Consider the following 18,724-nt stretch of genomic DNA (forward strand, 5'->3'; position numbering starts at 1 on the left):
ATAGACACAGAATTGTCATCATTAAATTAATTAATGTTAAATGACATGATGTTGTTGTCCTAGTTAATATGGATGCAGAATCACTTTATACCAATGTTCCATTTCAGGGTGGGCTAGAGATCAATTTTTTCTTAATCAGAGGGACTGTGTATTCCTAAGTACTACTTGTTTGAGTGATGAATTTTGTTTTAATACAGATGGTGGGAATTAATCAGTTGGCTAATGAGCTTAGACAGAGAATTCTGCATTGCATTTTTTCATAAGTGTTACTAAACCAAACAACATTTGTTTTTAAAATGAGTTGGCCCATTTAAAGTCCCCATGAACCGGAAGCTGCAATCGTTATTTTTTCATATTGTGGCAATTCCTAGAGAAAATGAATTTTAAATAAACAAAAGATGGATGTGGTTTGTTTTTTCTACCAATGGCTGAATCGGTGTAGTAAATTATGCATTTTACTCAGAAAAATCGGTAAAGGGGTTTTAGAAAAGTTAAGGGTTCCTAGACCTTTTCCAACTTCAAATTCCAGAACTTTTCAAGCACTTTCAAGGTGCATTTTTATAGTTTTCCAGCATCTAATAACCACAGTAATTTACGTTTATATATGCTGTACATACTTGTTCACATTTTAAGCCATTGTGCCATTTAAAAAAAAAGTGCAATATGACATTTCAACTTAAATTGTTGAATACTTTGGAGCATAGATTTATTAGGATAGTTAACCCAAAAATGGAGAAAAAATAAATTCAGTTATTGGATGATGGATCTTAAGTTAGGTCTCTTTCTAGCTATAGTTGATATCTCTAAAATTAAAAATTGAGCTATTTGAGTGTAGTACCAAACTTTTATGATATTTTATGTGCATTGCTTTTTAAAAATTCACATAACAAATTAAATGAAAGGCATAGTTTGTAAGCTTTCATCAATTCATTCATTTTCTTTTCGGCTTAGTTATTAATCAGGGGTCGGCACAGCGGAATAAACCGCCAACCTATCCAGCATATGTTTTACGCAGCGGATGCTCTTCCAGCTGCACTAAGAAACACTAAGAAACACCCATAAACTCTTATATTCACACATATACACTACGGCCAATTCAGCAAATTCAATTCACCTATAGTGCATGTCTTTGGACTGTGGGGGGAAACCGAAGCACCCGGAGGAAACCCATGTGAACACAGGAAGAACATGCAAACTCCACACAGAAATGCCAACAGACCCAGCTGGAACTTGAACCAGTGACCTTCTTGCTGTGAGGCAATCATGCTACCCACTACGCCACCACGACACTTGAGTTGTCATCAATATTACTTTTTATAATTATCAATATTACCAGACAAATGAATACAACTTCAATAAACACTTAAATTGTGTAAAAAAGGAAAAAAATGTTTCCGTCTTCTGCTTATCCTGAGCAGCACTCACTCTATTGTGTGAATTACACAATAAATAACTTAAATCGGCAAGGAAGTGCCCTTTAGACTGCTAAGTTTAAGAATCTGCAATGAAAAGTGCAATAATGAAACTGCCCTGGACAAAATATAGTGCCAAAATAATAACAAGCTTATCCAGGAGTAGGCCAAACAGAGCATGTAGGTAGATATTGGCATGTATCTTATTTGTATACGTCATCTTAACAGCAGAAACTGTATTTTCATAAGCTGCAATATTAGTTTAATCTTAGTGAATGCAAGCCCTTTTGTGATGGTGTGTACACACTGCAGTTGCATGACTGACAACATCATAAAGATTAAATTAAGGATTAAATAGTTCATCTCGATGTCCCATTATTTGTAACTTTAGGTGGTTTCTAAAACAAAATTTGTCAGTGTTATTTACATTCTCTCGTTCACCACAAAACTGGCAAAGTGAACTAATGTGAGCAAAATCATATGATTAGTTTTGATTTCTTGGGGATTTTAAAACTGCACATTTTAGCATTTATGCAGGTATGTCTCTCGTGTCTGTGAGGCAAATACAGGGTATATACAGAACTTCTTGAGTTAAATTTAATACGTTTTATAACCTTTTTTAATACCTTCAAAAAAATTTTTACTACCAGCACAACTTGCACAAGCTGAGACTGTAGTGCCATAAATGTAATATATTTCTAAATGGAATAACATATTGCAGATAACATACTGTTAGTAAAGCAGAGGGATTAATGAAAGTGTCACAGTGGGCCTTTGTTTATAGTTCTATAATGTAATACAGTAGGTGAGAGTTCAAAGTGACTATTACCGCCGCGCCATATACCGCCGCCGTTTAAAATAGGAGCCGCTTTGTTTTTAGTGTATGACCGCAGTTTGTGAATGAGCCGCCAGGGGGCGCAAAGGGACGGGATGCGAACCGACAGAAATAGCCCACACAGCAGCCTTAAATATGCTATTGTGCTTGTAAATGAGATTAAACAATAAGTCAAAGCATTATAATTCCTTTATTAATCATTTAAAATTTGTTAACACGATTTATTGTTATTCTAAACTTTTTAAGTGCAAAGAGGATTCTTTTTGAAAAATAGAATTGAAGAAGTTAAAGACAACTAATATGAAAGCACAAACATTCAGTACAAATATTCTAAGTATGCCTAAATTAAAAAATTAAAGCAGTCTTTTAGCCTAAATGTAAAGAGATTTTCAGTGTTTGCTATTTTGGTAGGACTAACACAAGACCTTTTCATTTATGTTTTAATTTACCTTTTTATTTACATTTTCGTTGTTGATTATATTTTACTATTTAATTTTATGTCACAATTATTGTACATAATAATAAACGAATAATGAAAAATAATAAAAATAGGCCTTATGTATTTAAGGACATGTGGTGAAACACTAAAGCAGGTCGCACACCAGAAGCGCACATTCGAATGATATTTAACATGAAACTAATCAGATGGCGCTCTGTGGCGCGGCTGAAAAATGAACTGCGTCCTGAGCCGTCGCCAGGCGCCGCCGACAGCCGCCGACTTGCGGCGCCGGTGTGTGTATCCTGATGTGTGTATCCTGTGTGTATCGCCGAGCGGCGCTTCTGGTGTGCGACCTGCTTAAGAAACGGTCAGGCGCATGGTCTAAAGAGCTTAAGTTGAATACTGCTTCATAAAATAATTTTGCCGCAGGACATATCTCGCAGGTTTATTTTTAATAGTTTTCAGTTATTTTTTTTGTTTCAAAACAACAATGTTCTCTTTAAAGTTCTCTTTAAAGTATAACTGTTGTTTTGTTTTTTACTTAATGGCCCAGTATGTTTTGTATTTTAATTTCAATTTCAGTCACCTTGCATATGCATTTGAAATATAATGCGCGCATAACCGCGGAAAGAAAAAAAAACTGTCAAAGGTTAGAGCTAATTCATCAAAAGGTCGCATTCTGCTTTCACTCACGCCAAAAAATGCTCTGTTTGAATGCTCTGTTTTGATTTAATTATTATCATCGTACCCACTATATAATTATTTAAACCTTCTCTGGTGTTTATTGTTTTTAGAAAATATCTAAAATCTTTAAAAAAAATATATCTTGTAAAATAAAAGTTTAATTTGACTTTAACAGTTTCATTTATGAAGGCTACATAGACCTACCTAAACTGTTATAGCTTGCTTTTGCTTGTTTTATATTGGTTTATTTATTTAATGCGGTTTTATCCGATAATGTAATTCTTTAAATTATATTTTAATATGGCTCAGGCAATTTTTTCAAGATTTGACACTTGTTTTGAGTCTACAAAAGGGGACAGGTAATTTGTAAAGATTTATGTCTTTCTGTTGTCTTTAATATGGTGTATAGATTATTATGCGTTATTGAAACATCAAGGGGACGCAACAAAGTCACTTATAAATTAAAATTGTATTATGCAACAGCCTTTAAAACGGAAACATAAGGGCGATTATGAGCAAAAAGACCTCAGCCTATAAGGTTAGATGTTTTCTTTCCCTTATTTATTTATTTATTTATGTGTTTGACGCATGTAACTCGTGTGCGATCGGTGTAATGACGGCAAGCCATCTTTCCCAGACTCGGGGCAAAAAAAAAGTGTTATAAAAATAAAGTTGCCGCAGGACATAAACGAAGTCCTGCAAGTTTAGTTTTAATAATTTAGTTCCAGTTCTGTTCAGTTTTTTTTCTCAAAACGTCTGTTCTTCTTTAAAGTATAATTTTAGTTTTTTGTTGTTGTTTTTTTACTTGTAATGGCTCAGTATCTCAATATATATATATATATATATATATATATATATATATATATATATATATATATATATATATATATATATATAATAAACTTCACAGCCACAAATATAAATAACACAACTTGCGAGTGAAACCAACAAGGGTTGTGCATTTTAGTTTAACTTTTTGAGCGTTTTAAGCAGTTCGGTGTTAGTTTTTTTATCAAGCCGAAACTAAACAGCGCATTCTCTCCACCTCCTCGTTCATAACCAGCTGGACACACGCTGCTGAAGCAAGCAGGAGAGATAGCCTACTCCGTCATTCATAATCTTAGCTGATTTATCGAAAGAATATATTAAAGAGGAATGTTCTTTTAACAGTCCCGATACGTTTAATCTTTTTATTTTTTTATTACTTTTTTTCCTGTCATTTCTCTTCATCAAATTATTTTTAAGCTGCTTGATTATGTTAAAACAGAAAGCAGAGCCCGTCAATTGAGAGCGATGCATGTCATGTGTTGCATAATTGCCTTTTTTCCTGTGCGTGCGTGATCAATTTCTGATCCTTTTTTGCTTGGGCTCTCACACACAACCTTTATGTCTGCTGTGTCTTTAATATGGTGTGTAGATTATTATGCGTTATTGAAACATCAAGGGGGACGCAGCAAAGTAAATTATAAATTAAAATTGTATTATTTTATGCAACAGCCTTACATTTAAAACGGAAACATAAGGGCGATTATAAGCAAAAATACCTCAAGGCTAGATGTTTTCTTTCCCTTTTTTATTTATTTGTTTATGTGTTTGGCACATGTGTGCGATAGGAAAACTAGTGTAATTAAGGCAAGCCATCTTTCCCAGACTCGGGGCAAATTCCGCCTTTCCTTTCACTCCGTCCCGAAGCCCCAGCTGGCCCTCCTGCCATCCACTGCGTAAAACATATGCTGGATAAGTTGACGGTTCATTCCGCTGTGGCGATCACAGACTAATAAAGGGACTAAACCGAAAAGAAAATGAATGAAGAATGAATTAATAAATTAATAATAATAAAATAAAAATAAGGTAATAATCTTTAAACACAAATGCCGCGTAAGCGGCCTTTTTATTTTTAGAGATGGTACATTTGAATTGCCTCTTCCCACTTCCCCCACCTCAAAATTGAAAGTTGCAAAGAGAACTATAGCTCATTTACACCTTGATGTGTTAGCCTCAATAGCAAAGAGCACAGCCCATTCACACCTCAACACAGAGCAAGTTTAGCGGAAGAATGTCAAATCAGAATCACGCAGATGAAGCACACCAGCTACTCCTTTCATGAAACTATTAAATGTGAATTGTCATAAATTTGCTTATTTGCAGCAGCTTTTTTTCGCGCAACAGAATTGCGGCGTTGGGAAGCCGTCAAGGAATAAAAACAGGGTCAATAGTGAAATCGGCTTTTCATTGTATCCCTATTACCTATATAAATGCATTGAAGGCCTTTTATGGTGTCATCACGATAGAATAGCCTAAGTTATATTGAAATAATTTAAAGAACAAAGTTATAAAAACTCACATTACATAAATAAACAATTAAAAATATGTTTAGGTTGTCTTTATTTAATTGCCCTTGTGATGATTGTGTGCTTATGTGCTTATGTGCGTTTTACTTATAACGTGATTCAAATGATGGATCTGCGACAGAGAAACTAGGGGTTTTGGGAAACATGCATCACTATATCCTTTTTTTCCCCAAACTGTGCAGAGTTCAGCCGCAAGTTACTGTACGTCTTTTTTTTTTGGGAAAGCACCCCATGTCCGCTAGTGCCGCGCGCCTCTTTCTCTGGGCAAAAAGGAGTTGATTTTTAAAATATTAAATATATAGATGAAAATTGGTTAAATTTTGGCACGGATAACACGCAACTCAATATGCTATATAATTTTTTTTTATCATTTTAAATGTAAAAACAAAGATTTATCTTAGGCTATCATAAGTGTGTTTTTTTAGTGATATTGTAAACCATCATAAACCATTAGGTTACTAGGCCTACCCGTCATTTTATTTATTAATTATTTTATTTATTGAGCCTTTTTTAATAGCTTGTTTTCAGGTTATTTTCATTTTAGGGTCATGAGTTACAAGTCAAAACTACTTGATATGTTGTATTTTAGCTCTTAAAATAGATCTACAATATATTTTTGTTGTTTAATTTTGCATGAGCAAATAGCAGTATAGCCTAAATTACATATTTTTAAAAGATTATTATTCTGCCTACCTGCAGCGCACGAGGTTTCTCGGTTGATCCGTGGTAAATCCACTTAAGCACTATACCTATTCCATTTATAACACTGCAAACTTGTCTTCGCAGGCCGATCATCTTTAAACCCAAAAGGCATTAATTATGTGTTATAGCTTGACTGCTGCTGCATAATGGGATGTTTCTCTACACAACTGTAAAAGTGCGCTTTTTAGCAAAATGAAAGCAATTTTCAAATGGTTCTGCGTTTTGTCAATTTTAGCTTAATTGTAATAATATTAATAATAATACTAATAAATAAATTAAAATATTATTTATAGTGTAGCCCACTGTGGGACTGTGCAGCAAACTATTTATTTTTATTAAAACATTTTTATTAGGCTACATCTTCCCGAATAACTAATAGCTATATGACTGGCAGTTGCGTCTCTGCTAAAATTAATTTAACAGCAAATTTCTTATGTGTTTTTTCCTTGTAGAGCTCAAGAGAGTTGTGTTTAAATAATTAGTTAACCAAAACATGTAATGAATTAAGCTGCTCGTATCATGTCACCCACTTTTCTCCCTTGTGAGTTGAGTGCGCCTCCATTGCCGTGTGCGCGTTTTAAAGGCTATTTACGGGCGCACCTGACCTGACAAGGGGACCGGATCTCTGGACTATAGAACTAGCTTTAATCTCACCATTTTCATAATTCAATTGCTATGTCATATATTTTAAAATATTTAAATGTGTGTTCTGAAGGTTGGAACGACGGGAGTGTTAATAATTAATGACAGAAAGAATTTTCAGTTTGAGTGAACAATCCCTTATGAAAACTGGGGGGGCACAAACTCTTTCTGAGGGGGCAATGCCACCCTTTGCCCCCCCGTAGCGCCGGGCCTGGGCGGGACCGAGGGTGTGCTGCGTCGCGGGGGCACTTTTGATCATTTTGGAAGGGCACTTTCTATCCAAGACTAAAAAGGGCATGTGCACTGCACAGGTTGAGCCCTATGTGTGCACGTGCCTGTCTCGGAGTATTTAGTGCACTTAGTTAAGATATGCAGCTCCGTCTCAATCAGCTGCTGAGGGCACAGTCGCTTCCCCAAAGGCAGCCATGTCCGCTGCCCTCTTCTAACATGTTAGAAAATACTGCAAATCAAGCTGTCGGTATCTCCCCGCGGTGGAAATTGTTCGTTATTCGAAAAAAAAAAAGAATAAATATCAGTGCGCAAGCTTTCTAGATTTATTTTAGGCCTATATTCAGCTGTTTTAATCTTGCAATTCTGATAACTTTTAGAGATAATGTCTGTTTTTATCAACTTGTCTGTCATTTATTTCTCATTTGCTACTTATTTTATTAATTTGTTGATGTTAATATACTACATATAGTCTTGTATATGCATCTAAAATCCTTTGGCATTCAAATTTGCTTTTAACTTGAAAGAGAGAAAGAATCTGATTTTACCTGTCAGAGCACATTGCATATGCCTTTTTTTAATAACATTTATTTAACAAATATTTTAGCACATCGAAAGTAATTAAATTACCTGTCTTTTGATTAAAACCTTTATGCAAAAAGATCAGAAAAAAGGCAATATATGCGACATGACATCGCTCTCATGCCACGATTTGAGGATAAATTCGCTTTTAGGCGCTGCTTTGAATAAAATAAAACTATTAAAAAGCACATTAAAAACACTCATAAAGTAAAACATTAATAAAGGAGTATCTTATGAAAAAACACCAATTGACGGGCTCTGCTTTCGGTTTTAAAAGAATCAAGCAGCTTTAAAAATATAATTTGCTGAAGAGAAATGACAGGGAAAAAAAGATTAAACATATCGGCACTGTAAAAAGAACATTCCTCTTTGATATATTCTTTCGACTCCGACACATCAGCTAAGATTATGAACGACGGAGTGTCTCTCCTGCTTCAGTAGCGTGTCCCGCTGGTTATAAAGGAGGAGGCGGAGAGAATGCGCTGCTTAGTTTCGGCTCGATATATTTAATTAAAAACTAACACCGAGCTGCTTATAACGCTCAAAAAAGTTAAACTAAAATGCACAACTCTTGTTGGTTGCACCTGCAGGATGCACAATGAACCTAACGCGCCATTATTTTAATTCTATATTCGTGAAGAATGAGCCAACCGCATATGCTAAGTCAGTCCAGTTGGTCGGGACTCTCTGCTTTATAACTTTATAAAATTAGTTTATTACAATAATCACACTTAGCTTTGCCATCGTTCTTCACCACATATAGCCACTCAACACATCTTGCGGTCCATCTTTAATGTTTAGATTATTGAAGGTGCTATTTATGTTTTGAGAAAAAAAAATAATAGTACTGAAACTAAATTATTAAAAATAAACTTGCGGGACTTCGTTTATGTCCTGCGGCAACATTATTTTTATTACACTTTAAGTGATCTGCTTGAGGTAGGATAATCTATATTATTTTGCTGTTTTTTATATGCGCACGTTTAAGATTTGAGATAATAACATTGTCATGATAGTCAAAGAAATCAAAACATTATTTTCACCCCAACGCAATTTAATCGGGCACTGAAGGCTAATAACTTAATTCTTATATTTGCTTTTTGACTTCTCACTATGTATCTTTTCTACAGAATAGTATAGTGTAAGAGCATGTCTATTACCAGAAAAACTAAATTAAAATTATATATTTTAATTGAACACATCACATCACATACAGTAAGCTACGCCTACAGAACAGTCTGTTTAGCATTGTGAAAAGGCAAAGCTGAATATCTGTGGTTAAAGTGCCACTCAGCGGTCAAATACCGCCGTCGCCGCGGTATGAATGGCGGCACAAGGAACACATTGAAGTAGTAACATCTGTATATGTCAATAGTCGCTTTTCTAAGAACAGTTCGGTACGGTTACGGTTGTTTCTCCACTGAGCCTGGAAAGGCGCAGCACGATTATAAACCTTTCTCCGCCCTGAATTGTGCTTGAATGTGAGTTATATGCTATAAAAAGTCTGACTGTTACTTTATGAAAAATACATTTTTTGGTTTACATCAAACAAAAATGAAGAATTGCAGAAAGAAATATTTATTTTGCATTATTGTTTTTATATGCATGTCAACTTAATAAATACATTTTCTGCTACAAAACAAACTATATATTGTAATAAATCATTCAATTTAAGGCTGAAAGCTGCAGAGCAGTCATCAATAACTAAAAGGCAAAATAATATACATCTCAAGAAAAAATGGACAAATGGAAGAAAAGTCTCACTTCTATCACTCTTTAAAAGTTTTGGTTTGGGTTTGTGTCATTTTAAATGCTCAGTCTAGTTATGCGCTGATTTACAGTTTTCAGTGTTTGTGGGAATAAAGCAGGCGAGTCAGCCGACCAGAGCAGAGCAGTATTCTCACAACCACTGGCGCAATACTGCTCTTTCTTATGAACCGCAAATTCAGTTCAAACTTAGTAAAGGCGAGCTTCTTAGGCAATGATGTGTGCAGTGCTAGATTTTACATTTATAGGGGACATTTGCACTGAACACGCAGTGAATAATGCATAGAGTTTCAGGCACCTACTCAGTTGGCGGATCAACATTTAACACATAATCGCTGTAATCAGTACTTTACACTCTTTAACCGTTTGCATTCCCCCCATTCCCCACACAAGCTCCCCGTCATCTGGCAGCAGAAAGCTTTCAGTGATTGACAGCTGATATGAACTAATATAGCGCCAATATAATCGTCTTCTTGCAGACGTGCCTTTAAGCCTTGTGGCTGTTGCCAACTACAGGCATAGGCCAGTCTTTAAATCTTGCGTCCTCCAGCCTGAGGTCCGAAAACATGCATTTCCCGATGTTTTAATTTAATTACTGAATCAAAGGTGAGCTCGCCTATAGTTGGCTGCAAGCCAGCTGGGTAGCCGTTGGTTTGTTTCAGTGCGGGCGGAACTCCACCTCACATGAGAGCACTCAGGTCCTACTCTCAATATATAAATAAATCCAAGCAAAATTTAGAATAAAGGCCTACACAAATTGAAAATTTATCTAAAAAACTGGTCTCGAAAATTTAATACCTTGTCAGATGACGTTTATTACTTTTGAATACTTTTAAATGGCCTTAATTTTGGTAAATTTTATTTACTACCTTTTACAACCCCGCGGACACCCTGAAATATTTTTTTTTTGAGTGTGCCAGTCATGTTGACAGGAAGACACTTTTATTAATTTATACTACTTTTAATCAAGTTGACAGCATTTTAGCCCATGTTTGTTTAGAAGTTTGTAACCTCCAGTTTTGTTCTTTTATTAGTTTATTACAAGTTGACATGTAAAAGAGGCACAGTTTAATTTTATTTATTTATTTGCCATAGCTAAAAAAAAAAAAAAAACTTGTCTGAAAGGCCTATAGTCCTATAGTTAAGTATTTTGGTTCTTCTGGGACAAAAGCAATTGAATGAATGCATAAGTTTTAAATCAAAGTGAAACCATAAACAAAAAGACTGGCCGCTGTCATCTTCACAATACAAGAGCAGCTGTTCATAGGTTATTTTTGGTCAAAGATGCAAGAATTTTAGTGTGAAGGTGCTTTTCCAGAAAAAAAAAAAAGAATGTCGTTATGAATATTAACTAGTATTAATGCACTAAAGCAGCAATTTTAATCATCCAAATAGAACAGACAAACCTATAAAGATGTTGTTGTCATACTGTCTCCTGAACAATGGCAGTAGGTCCGGAGCCAAAGAGATGACAGGAACTTCACCAGAGATCTCTGCCTCAGGAAGAACAAACTGCAGGAAATGAAATCAAGCATACATCACACAAAATTAAAAACAAAAATTGCTTAAATTATATAAATCATTAACACTGTTCAGTTCGGTATCATACTTCAGGAAGTTGTTGTGGGATTCTGATCTGACTGTGAGGTCTGTCATCAATCTGGAATCTCATCGGCTCGATCAGTCCACTCCTGTGTCCCCTTGGGATAGTTCTCTCTCCCTGGAGCCAGTAATAGTTAATCTGGGGGTCATAATCTTTAGAAAATAAAAACAAAATTAAAATACGACACACAAGGAGTACTACATACACTTTCAAGTGAGAAACTACTACTATGTACCAATTTTCATTACCTTGTGGAGAGCATTTCTGTGAATTTTGTAAAAAAAAATATGCATCAATTCATATTAACTTCATATGAATTAGTCCTAATTTCTGAATGTTTTTATGTATAATTCATTTCTTTTATTTTTCATTTAAATTTATAAATGGTATTTATACTACTTATTATATGGCTGAATACATCACAAAACTGGAAGAGATTCTGGAAGCTGTCCTTTGTAAAAATGTCTTTTACAACATAACATAATTAAAAAGAAACTGTAACCACTTCTCTTTGTGCCATGTCCCTTCATGTTTCACAGAACAAGCTCTGTCAAATTAGCATTTGGACAGCATTTTACCTTACTCTTTCACTGACATTAGTGGCATGCGTTACTTACATTACTGACATTTAGGCCTACTGACATTAATGGCATGTGTCACTCACTGACAAGAATGGCATTTAGTCCCACTGACATTAGTGGCATGCTCTGATATTAGTTGCATGTGTCACTCACTGACATTAATAGCATTTAGGTTTACTGAGATTAGTGGTATGCACTGACATTAGTGGCATGTGTCACTTACTGACATTTATGGCATTTAGGTCTACTGACATTAGTGGCATGCACTGACATTAATGGCATGACATTAGTGGCATGTAGCATCATCACTAGGGTTGGGTACCTTGGTAACCGGTATGTACTGGTTTTAAATCAGTGCATGAATTTCGGTGCCTAATTTCGGTGCTGTGGCAAGGATGTAAGAAGCATCAAAGGGGTGGATGCAAAAAAGGCACACATAGGCGTTGTGTCACACCATCACTAAACATTTAATTCTAAACAACTTTGAGAAATACGGACAGGCGATATCACGCATTTGTTATTGTCACTAGGGAACAGACGCACGTAATGTAGTACAGCGCATTCAGCCTGGTTTTCGGTGAGCGAGAGCGACACTCTTCAGATCTACACGCGTGATCACGTTCATCTAATTTGCTTAAACTAATGCCTAGTTCAGACTGCGTGATTTTAGCCTTGATTTTGGCTCGCCGACAGGTTTTGAGAAATTACCGAAAAATGCCTGAAATCACAGGCAAATCGCTGCTCGTGCATGTGAGTGACAATCACACAGTATGAACTATCAAAGACGCGATCTGAGAGAATCGCCAATGAGTCGCCGATGCATGTGAGATAGGGATACTTATTTCGGTTAATTTTGCTAACCGACAACCGCCGCTCATTAATCGGTTATTAACGGTTAACTGGTCAGATTACTATTCATTTTATATTAAACAAATTGCCATGTCTATTTTGTGTCTGACACATTAAATATTGCATAAATACTGATTTATTTTTATATGCTAGCATATTAATAATAGAACAATACAACAGAGCATTTTCACGCACCTGCAGCGTTTATCACAGAAGAACAGAATAATCTAAATAAAATGAATAAAATAAATAGGACTGCCCTAAATTATTTTCCACTTAAATAATTCATTTATATTACAAATCGAAAACACTGACTGATTATTTGTAATAACCGGCATAGGCTGTTTTTTTCCAATCATATTTTGTCTTCCGTCAAATAAAATAGCAGACTTCTTCAAATCGCTCGCTCCACGGAAAATATGCATTTTTTTAATGCTCCGCTTGTATTATTATAGTCACAAAACCTTTTTACATTTTTAAAAGAAATCATTATTTTAAAGATTATGTCTTGACGTGGTTTCCCTTCTCTCCATCGCGGCTCAAGTGCGCGCGCTGCGTGATGAAAAGATAACAACACGCGCGCATATGTTGACTTCTTGTAAACAGTTTTGTTGTTTAAATATGATATTGCATTAATGTGCATACATGCTTTATAAGCTGTAAAATAAAAGGTAAAGCCTATTTGTTGCGTTTATGAGGCAGATCCAGGTCAACATTAGCGCTTTTTTTACATCAACACGTCTGTTTCAAGCAATATTCTTCTTCCATTTTGCTTTTTTGGCAAATGTGTCTGTAGGCACGGGTTATACGTTAACGTCCCGCAAGTTAAGTATGTCTTGCAGTTGAACAAGTGGCCGACCATAGCTAAAGTGCTTTTTTCATTCCAAAAACGCGAGGCGCACCTGCCTTTATATGTTGACAAGGAAAAAAGAAGAGAAGAGGCGCAGTCCTCTTATGAAACGACTGAATCAGCTGGGTATCGATTGTGCAAAAGTGTTGCTGTATATGTTGATAAAATTGTAATATTTAATAATATTATGATATTCAAGATTTGTACATTCATACAGCTCTGGATAACTTAAAACAGCAATTAGACCTTCAGAGCAGCAATAATGCGTCCTGAAGTAAAGCGAAACGGCTATAAACTCCAGCATGATAGAGTGATTATATGCTGAGTATCTATATTATTTATTTATTAGATGTATCAATAAATAAAGTATAACTATAGAAACTGTGTTCATCTTAACTGAAAGCTTCTGCGTGTTTGCTGACCTCACGGATCGCGCACCTGTCAGTCAGTCAGTCAGTCAGTCAGCACGTAACCCCAAAGGATTAAACAGATAGCGCACAGCACTATAAGGTTACAGAAAAGTTTGCGCTGTTATAATCCACTTACCTTTTAATACGTTTTGATGCAATTATAATCCGCTATTAAAAACAACAACAACAATAACTGAATGTTTTGAATGGGTATGTAGTCGTGGCGGGATGCATTTTGTTTCCCGCCACGGAAGAATGAATGTAGCGGAAACCAAGCTCTATAAAAGTTCTCTGTAGTTGTCTTGACAACACAAACTGCTGCTCTGGGATGAGCCGCGTGCAAAAGATGCCCCTCTTAACGCAAAGGCGCATTTAATCGGCCCCTTATGCAGCCAAACTAAAAATATATAAAATAATAATTTTAATCGTTTAACTGATAGCATTAATCGGTGACAAATGCACCCTTTCGGTTAACGGTTAATCGATTATTTTGAGCATCCCTACTGTGAGATATTTGCCGTGCTATATGTCTGGAGCTGTCGGCGATTAAAATCATGCCGTGTGAATTGAGTTTTGACTGAAAATAACATCAGACATCGCCTACAGCCAATGAGAGAGCAGCTTTCACTTGTGTGTGCGTGTGTGTATACCTGCTGCAGGCCACCGGGAGGCTGGGGGAGAAGTTAAAAGCGCTCTTTTTCGGTTTATTTGGACCCACGAAATGGAGGAAAAACTAGTGGAGGTTTGACAGGACTCAGGAACAACTGTGTCTGTTTGACGTTTCATACAGAAAGAAATTAGTTTATTATCAACGTTGAGGAGAAATGGCTAATTCCCTTTAAAGGTGAGCAAACATGTACATGTTCTACCCCATTAAAGGCTTCTTTCTCATTATGTAGTTAATAAAAAAAGATATACTACAAGTTTTTGGCTGTGAGACGTAGTTTGGACGAAGTTGTCGGCGATTCTTCCTATAGTAAAGTCATGCAATGTTTCTGAACTGCTCTACGTCCACACCAAAACGCTGAAAACCCACATCACGTGACAACACACACTCTCGGGCAAGCGCTGCAGCATTTCTACCCAGATGAGAGCTCTGCTAGTCGGACAGCTCATCAAGCATCTCCCGCTGGATCTAATCTCGCTATATTTGCTAAACGTTATATTTCATTCATCTTGTTGTCTTTATCTAACGACATATTCCCTGAATTTGTTCATTGGAATCTATTACTTGTTCAAAGGTAACGTGTTTTGGCTGAGCGCAAAGATAAGTTAATGATTAATCCATGTACATTCTGTATATTGACTGATCGCTTGCCTTTATTTCCTACAATGTATAAACTTATTGTATGTTATACTTTTATAATGGCCATTGTCACTTATTAAAACTGATATTCAGCAAAAGAGAGGGTGTGTTTCGTATTTTCACTGAAATTGAAAGGAGGCAGTTGCTATTGGCTCCGTTTTGTTATAAATATCCACACAGTGAAGATGACGCTCATATTATGCAGCACGACGCCTCAACATTTCTGCTGTCTGTTAAGTTGCTAATATTAAAATAAAAAAAGCAGTTCCTTAAATCATGTTTACCCTTTATTTTTGAGAAAGTGAAACAATGTAGCCAGGGTGATGTGAATGAAGTTATAAAGTACACTGTTCCCTTTGAAGATTTACGCGTGTCCTCAGTAGTCTGTTTTCCATATCAAACTGAAAAGGGGGAGACTGCAGCCTTGATCAAACTTGCGAAGTCTGAACTTACAAGAAGGGGATGCGAGACTGAATTGTGTGTGTGGGCTACTTAATATTGAGGAAAAGCCCCAATCAGATAGGCGAACGTCTGCAGCCCCGCCTACATTTTCAGATGTCTCCGTCTTTCCCCATCCACACTGAGACGGAGCAGCAGCATTTTAGAATGAAAACGGCCTCTCCAGCGTTTCCAAAACGCTCCGTTTTCGGCGCTCGAGAACTCCGGCGTAGTGTGGACGGATGGCGTAACCGTAGCAAAACTTATGCGTTTTAAAACGAAAACGCATTAGTGTAAACGGGGCCTCAGATGCGCAGCTTCACACACGAAAAGATACTTTTTGGTTACATTTGCCAACACGGGGAACATGTTTGGTTGTCTGTTGTTGTCCTACAGACTTCAATTTCTTAATGTGTTGATTAACCTTAATGCATTATATATTAATAGCTTAGTCCTTATGAACAATACATTTATAAAAATACATTATTAACGAATATATAGGCTGTTGAAGAATAAACCGAATATGAAATATGATCCTTGCATAATGATCACAACTAAACAAGCTAGCACTCATTTTATATATGAACTATAAATAAAAAAAGAAAGAAATGTTAAGAAATTAAACATTATGTAAAAAATCTAAAGACTACAGGCTAAATAATAGCGCCTCGTCAGAGCCAAACCGCATCACCGCAGTTTACAGCTTCTGTAAAGATCAGACAGCCTATACAGATCACATAATCTCAATAAACAACATGTAAATGTATAAATATTTTGATAAGTATTGTTATGGAATATTTATAGCTATATGCTTTGCTTTTTTGGTTTTATCGATACCAGCTTTGAGCTCTCTCTCAAAAGCGGCAGTTGACTGCACAAGGTGTCTTGTGTCACTGTCAGTGGCGGATTACACACAGCATACCCTGGCAAGATGTTTTATTTGTTGCCGATTGGCGTGTTGTTCCTTTTTTAAAATGCCTTTTATTTTTAAAATCTCTTAAGTTAATGTTGTCTATCAAGTAATATAATCTCCCTCTAAGATATTGTAGTTCAGTAACGTGGTGCGCAGTATACAACCGTTAAGCTTAAATAGGCTAAGCATACTTTTATTAATATTAAGACACATTAATACAAACTAGCCACCCTTTGATTTTTTTTTCGTTTACGTATATTTTTATCAAGCAATGAATAGTTTATTTTGGTTTTAATTTGGAATGCTTAGAAAAAACAAATGTGAGGACGGTGTGATGCTGCGTTCACACCAGACGCGGAACGTGCGTCAAGCGCGTGAATAGACATCCTGCGGTGCGAATGGCGCGGCGCGAATGACGCAAATTGCACGAATGATGCTGGGCGAATTGAGCGTTTTGCGCGTTTGACGCGATGAACGAGCGTTTCGTGCGAATCTCTCGATTTCGAAGATCTGAACTTCAGCGTAAATTCACGCCGCGTTAACCAATCAGAAGCTTGCTCTTGTGGGGGCGTGATTGTGACGTAGAACCTGTTGTCGGTGTTCCGAGGGAAATCCTCCAGCCTTCACCGACAACAGTTCATCAAACTGGGCTTGGCTCAGTCAGAAGCACTGCTGAAAACCTCTGTCAGCCAGGTTAAGTTTCTGGAGGAGTTAATGAGCTCACAGAGCTGGATGCACATCTGAAAGAATGTAGTGGACTCAGACACGACCCTAAACGTATCGACGCTGTTTTTCAGTCTTCATAAAGCACATAAACACTGTTATTTTCTTCATATCATCCATGTTAGCCATTTAGCTATGAAGCTAGAGTCACCGGGCAGACAGAAGCCCTGCCCATCACACAAATCCACGTCTGTTCTGATGTGAATTTGACACGCAAATGAAGCGGAGTTTGACGCGCGTATGAAGCGAGTAAACTCAAATGTTTACGCGGCTATTTACGCGTGAATAGCACGATTTGTCTGGTGTGAACACAGCATCACGGTGGAAAAGTGATGTCACCGGTGTTGCGTCTTAAAACCGGTATCACCATCAACACCGTCTATCGTGGCAAGCCTAATGCTCACGTAAATCATATTCAACTCTTTTAGATTTGCCTTCACTCATTTTTGACTTCCGTCCTCAACACATGATTTATTTTCAACACATTTTTAAACATAATAGTTTTATTTATAATATCTACTTTTTTATCTTCCCCATGCTGACAGTCAGTGCATAACATTTAACAAGTTATTTTGTTGTATTCAGACAAAGTACCTTTAAATATTTTAGTTTTTTATTAGGATTAAAGTGTAATTTAGACTTAATCAGTTATCTACAAAAGGTAAAAAAAAAAAAAAAAAAAGTTAAAATAGAAAGTTAAAATAATTATCAATTCAAAAATTAAAAATGGCTGCTTTTATTCACGAAATAAACAATAAGAAATAGAACTTATGACTCCAGAATAATAAATTTTTAGGAAACACTGTAAAAAAATTTCAGAAACATAATTTTAAATGAATGGGAGGGCAAAATAAATTGACTTCAACAGTAGGCCTGTTAAAGTTTACAGGTGCAACAATGTGCCTTGATGTACTTGAATGTTAGAAATGTGTTATCCTACACCAGTATAACATTACTTGTCTAATAAATGAACAAGGAAGATTATTTTGAATTTAAGTTATTTAATTATCTTGTTTATGAAGACTGCAGAGTGATGCATGAAAACAAACGACTTCGAATAATGTTTTAAGTATTTTGTGATATAGATTAAAATGTGCTCCTAGTACGTGGCCCCTGCCCGCCCCCCACAGGTTAAAAGTAAGCTAATGCAATTTCATAATGCAAATCTTAAATGCATGCTAACCAACAAATGATCAAAGGAAATTTATATATGTAATACAATATGAATTGATGTTTACTTTAAACTTTAATTATATTGTTCTATTAAAATTATTTTTTTTATATATTTTGTCAAATAAAATATTTTTGTAGAGACATCCACCATCATTTTGGGGCTAAAAAGTATCAGTTCAGGCACTGTTTTGGTACCGGTATCATTTTAAAAGTATCGATTTAGCACCCGTCAAAAA

At 36.0% G+C, this 18,724-nt stretch overlaps 1 protein-coding gene across 3 annotated transcripts in view; it reads right to left on the minus strand.

The window, feature by feature from the left end:
- Positions 1-18,724, minus strand: part of mrps30 (mitochondrial ribosomal protein S30) — a 28,487-nt gene that overhangs the window by 5,170 nt on the left and 4,593 nt on the right. The window contains exons 2-4 of one of the 3 annotated variants that reach the window (XR_015490263.1): positions 11,252-11,397; positions 8,794-11,154; positions 2,034-2,506 (exon numbers count right to left, since the gene is read on the minus strand). Coding sequence is in view for 1 of the 3 variants with exons in the window: in NM_001089371.1 (NP_001082840.1) it covers positions 11,049-11,154; positions 11,252-11,397 (252 nt within the window). In the remaining 2 variants the exon portion in view is untranslated. 3 annotated transcript variants of the gene reach the window in all.

Source organism: Danio rerio, chromosome 5 (assembly GCF_052040795.2).
Source record: "Danio rerio strain M-AB ecotype USA chromosome 5, GRCz13ab, whole genome shotgun sequence".
Lineage (NCBI taxonomy): Eukaryota > Metazoa > Chordata > Actinopteri > Cypriniformes > Danionidae > Danio > Danio rerio.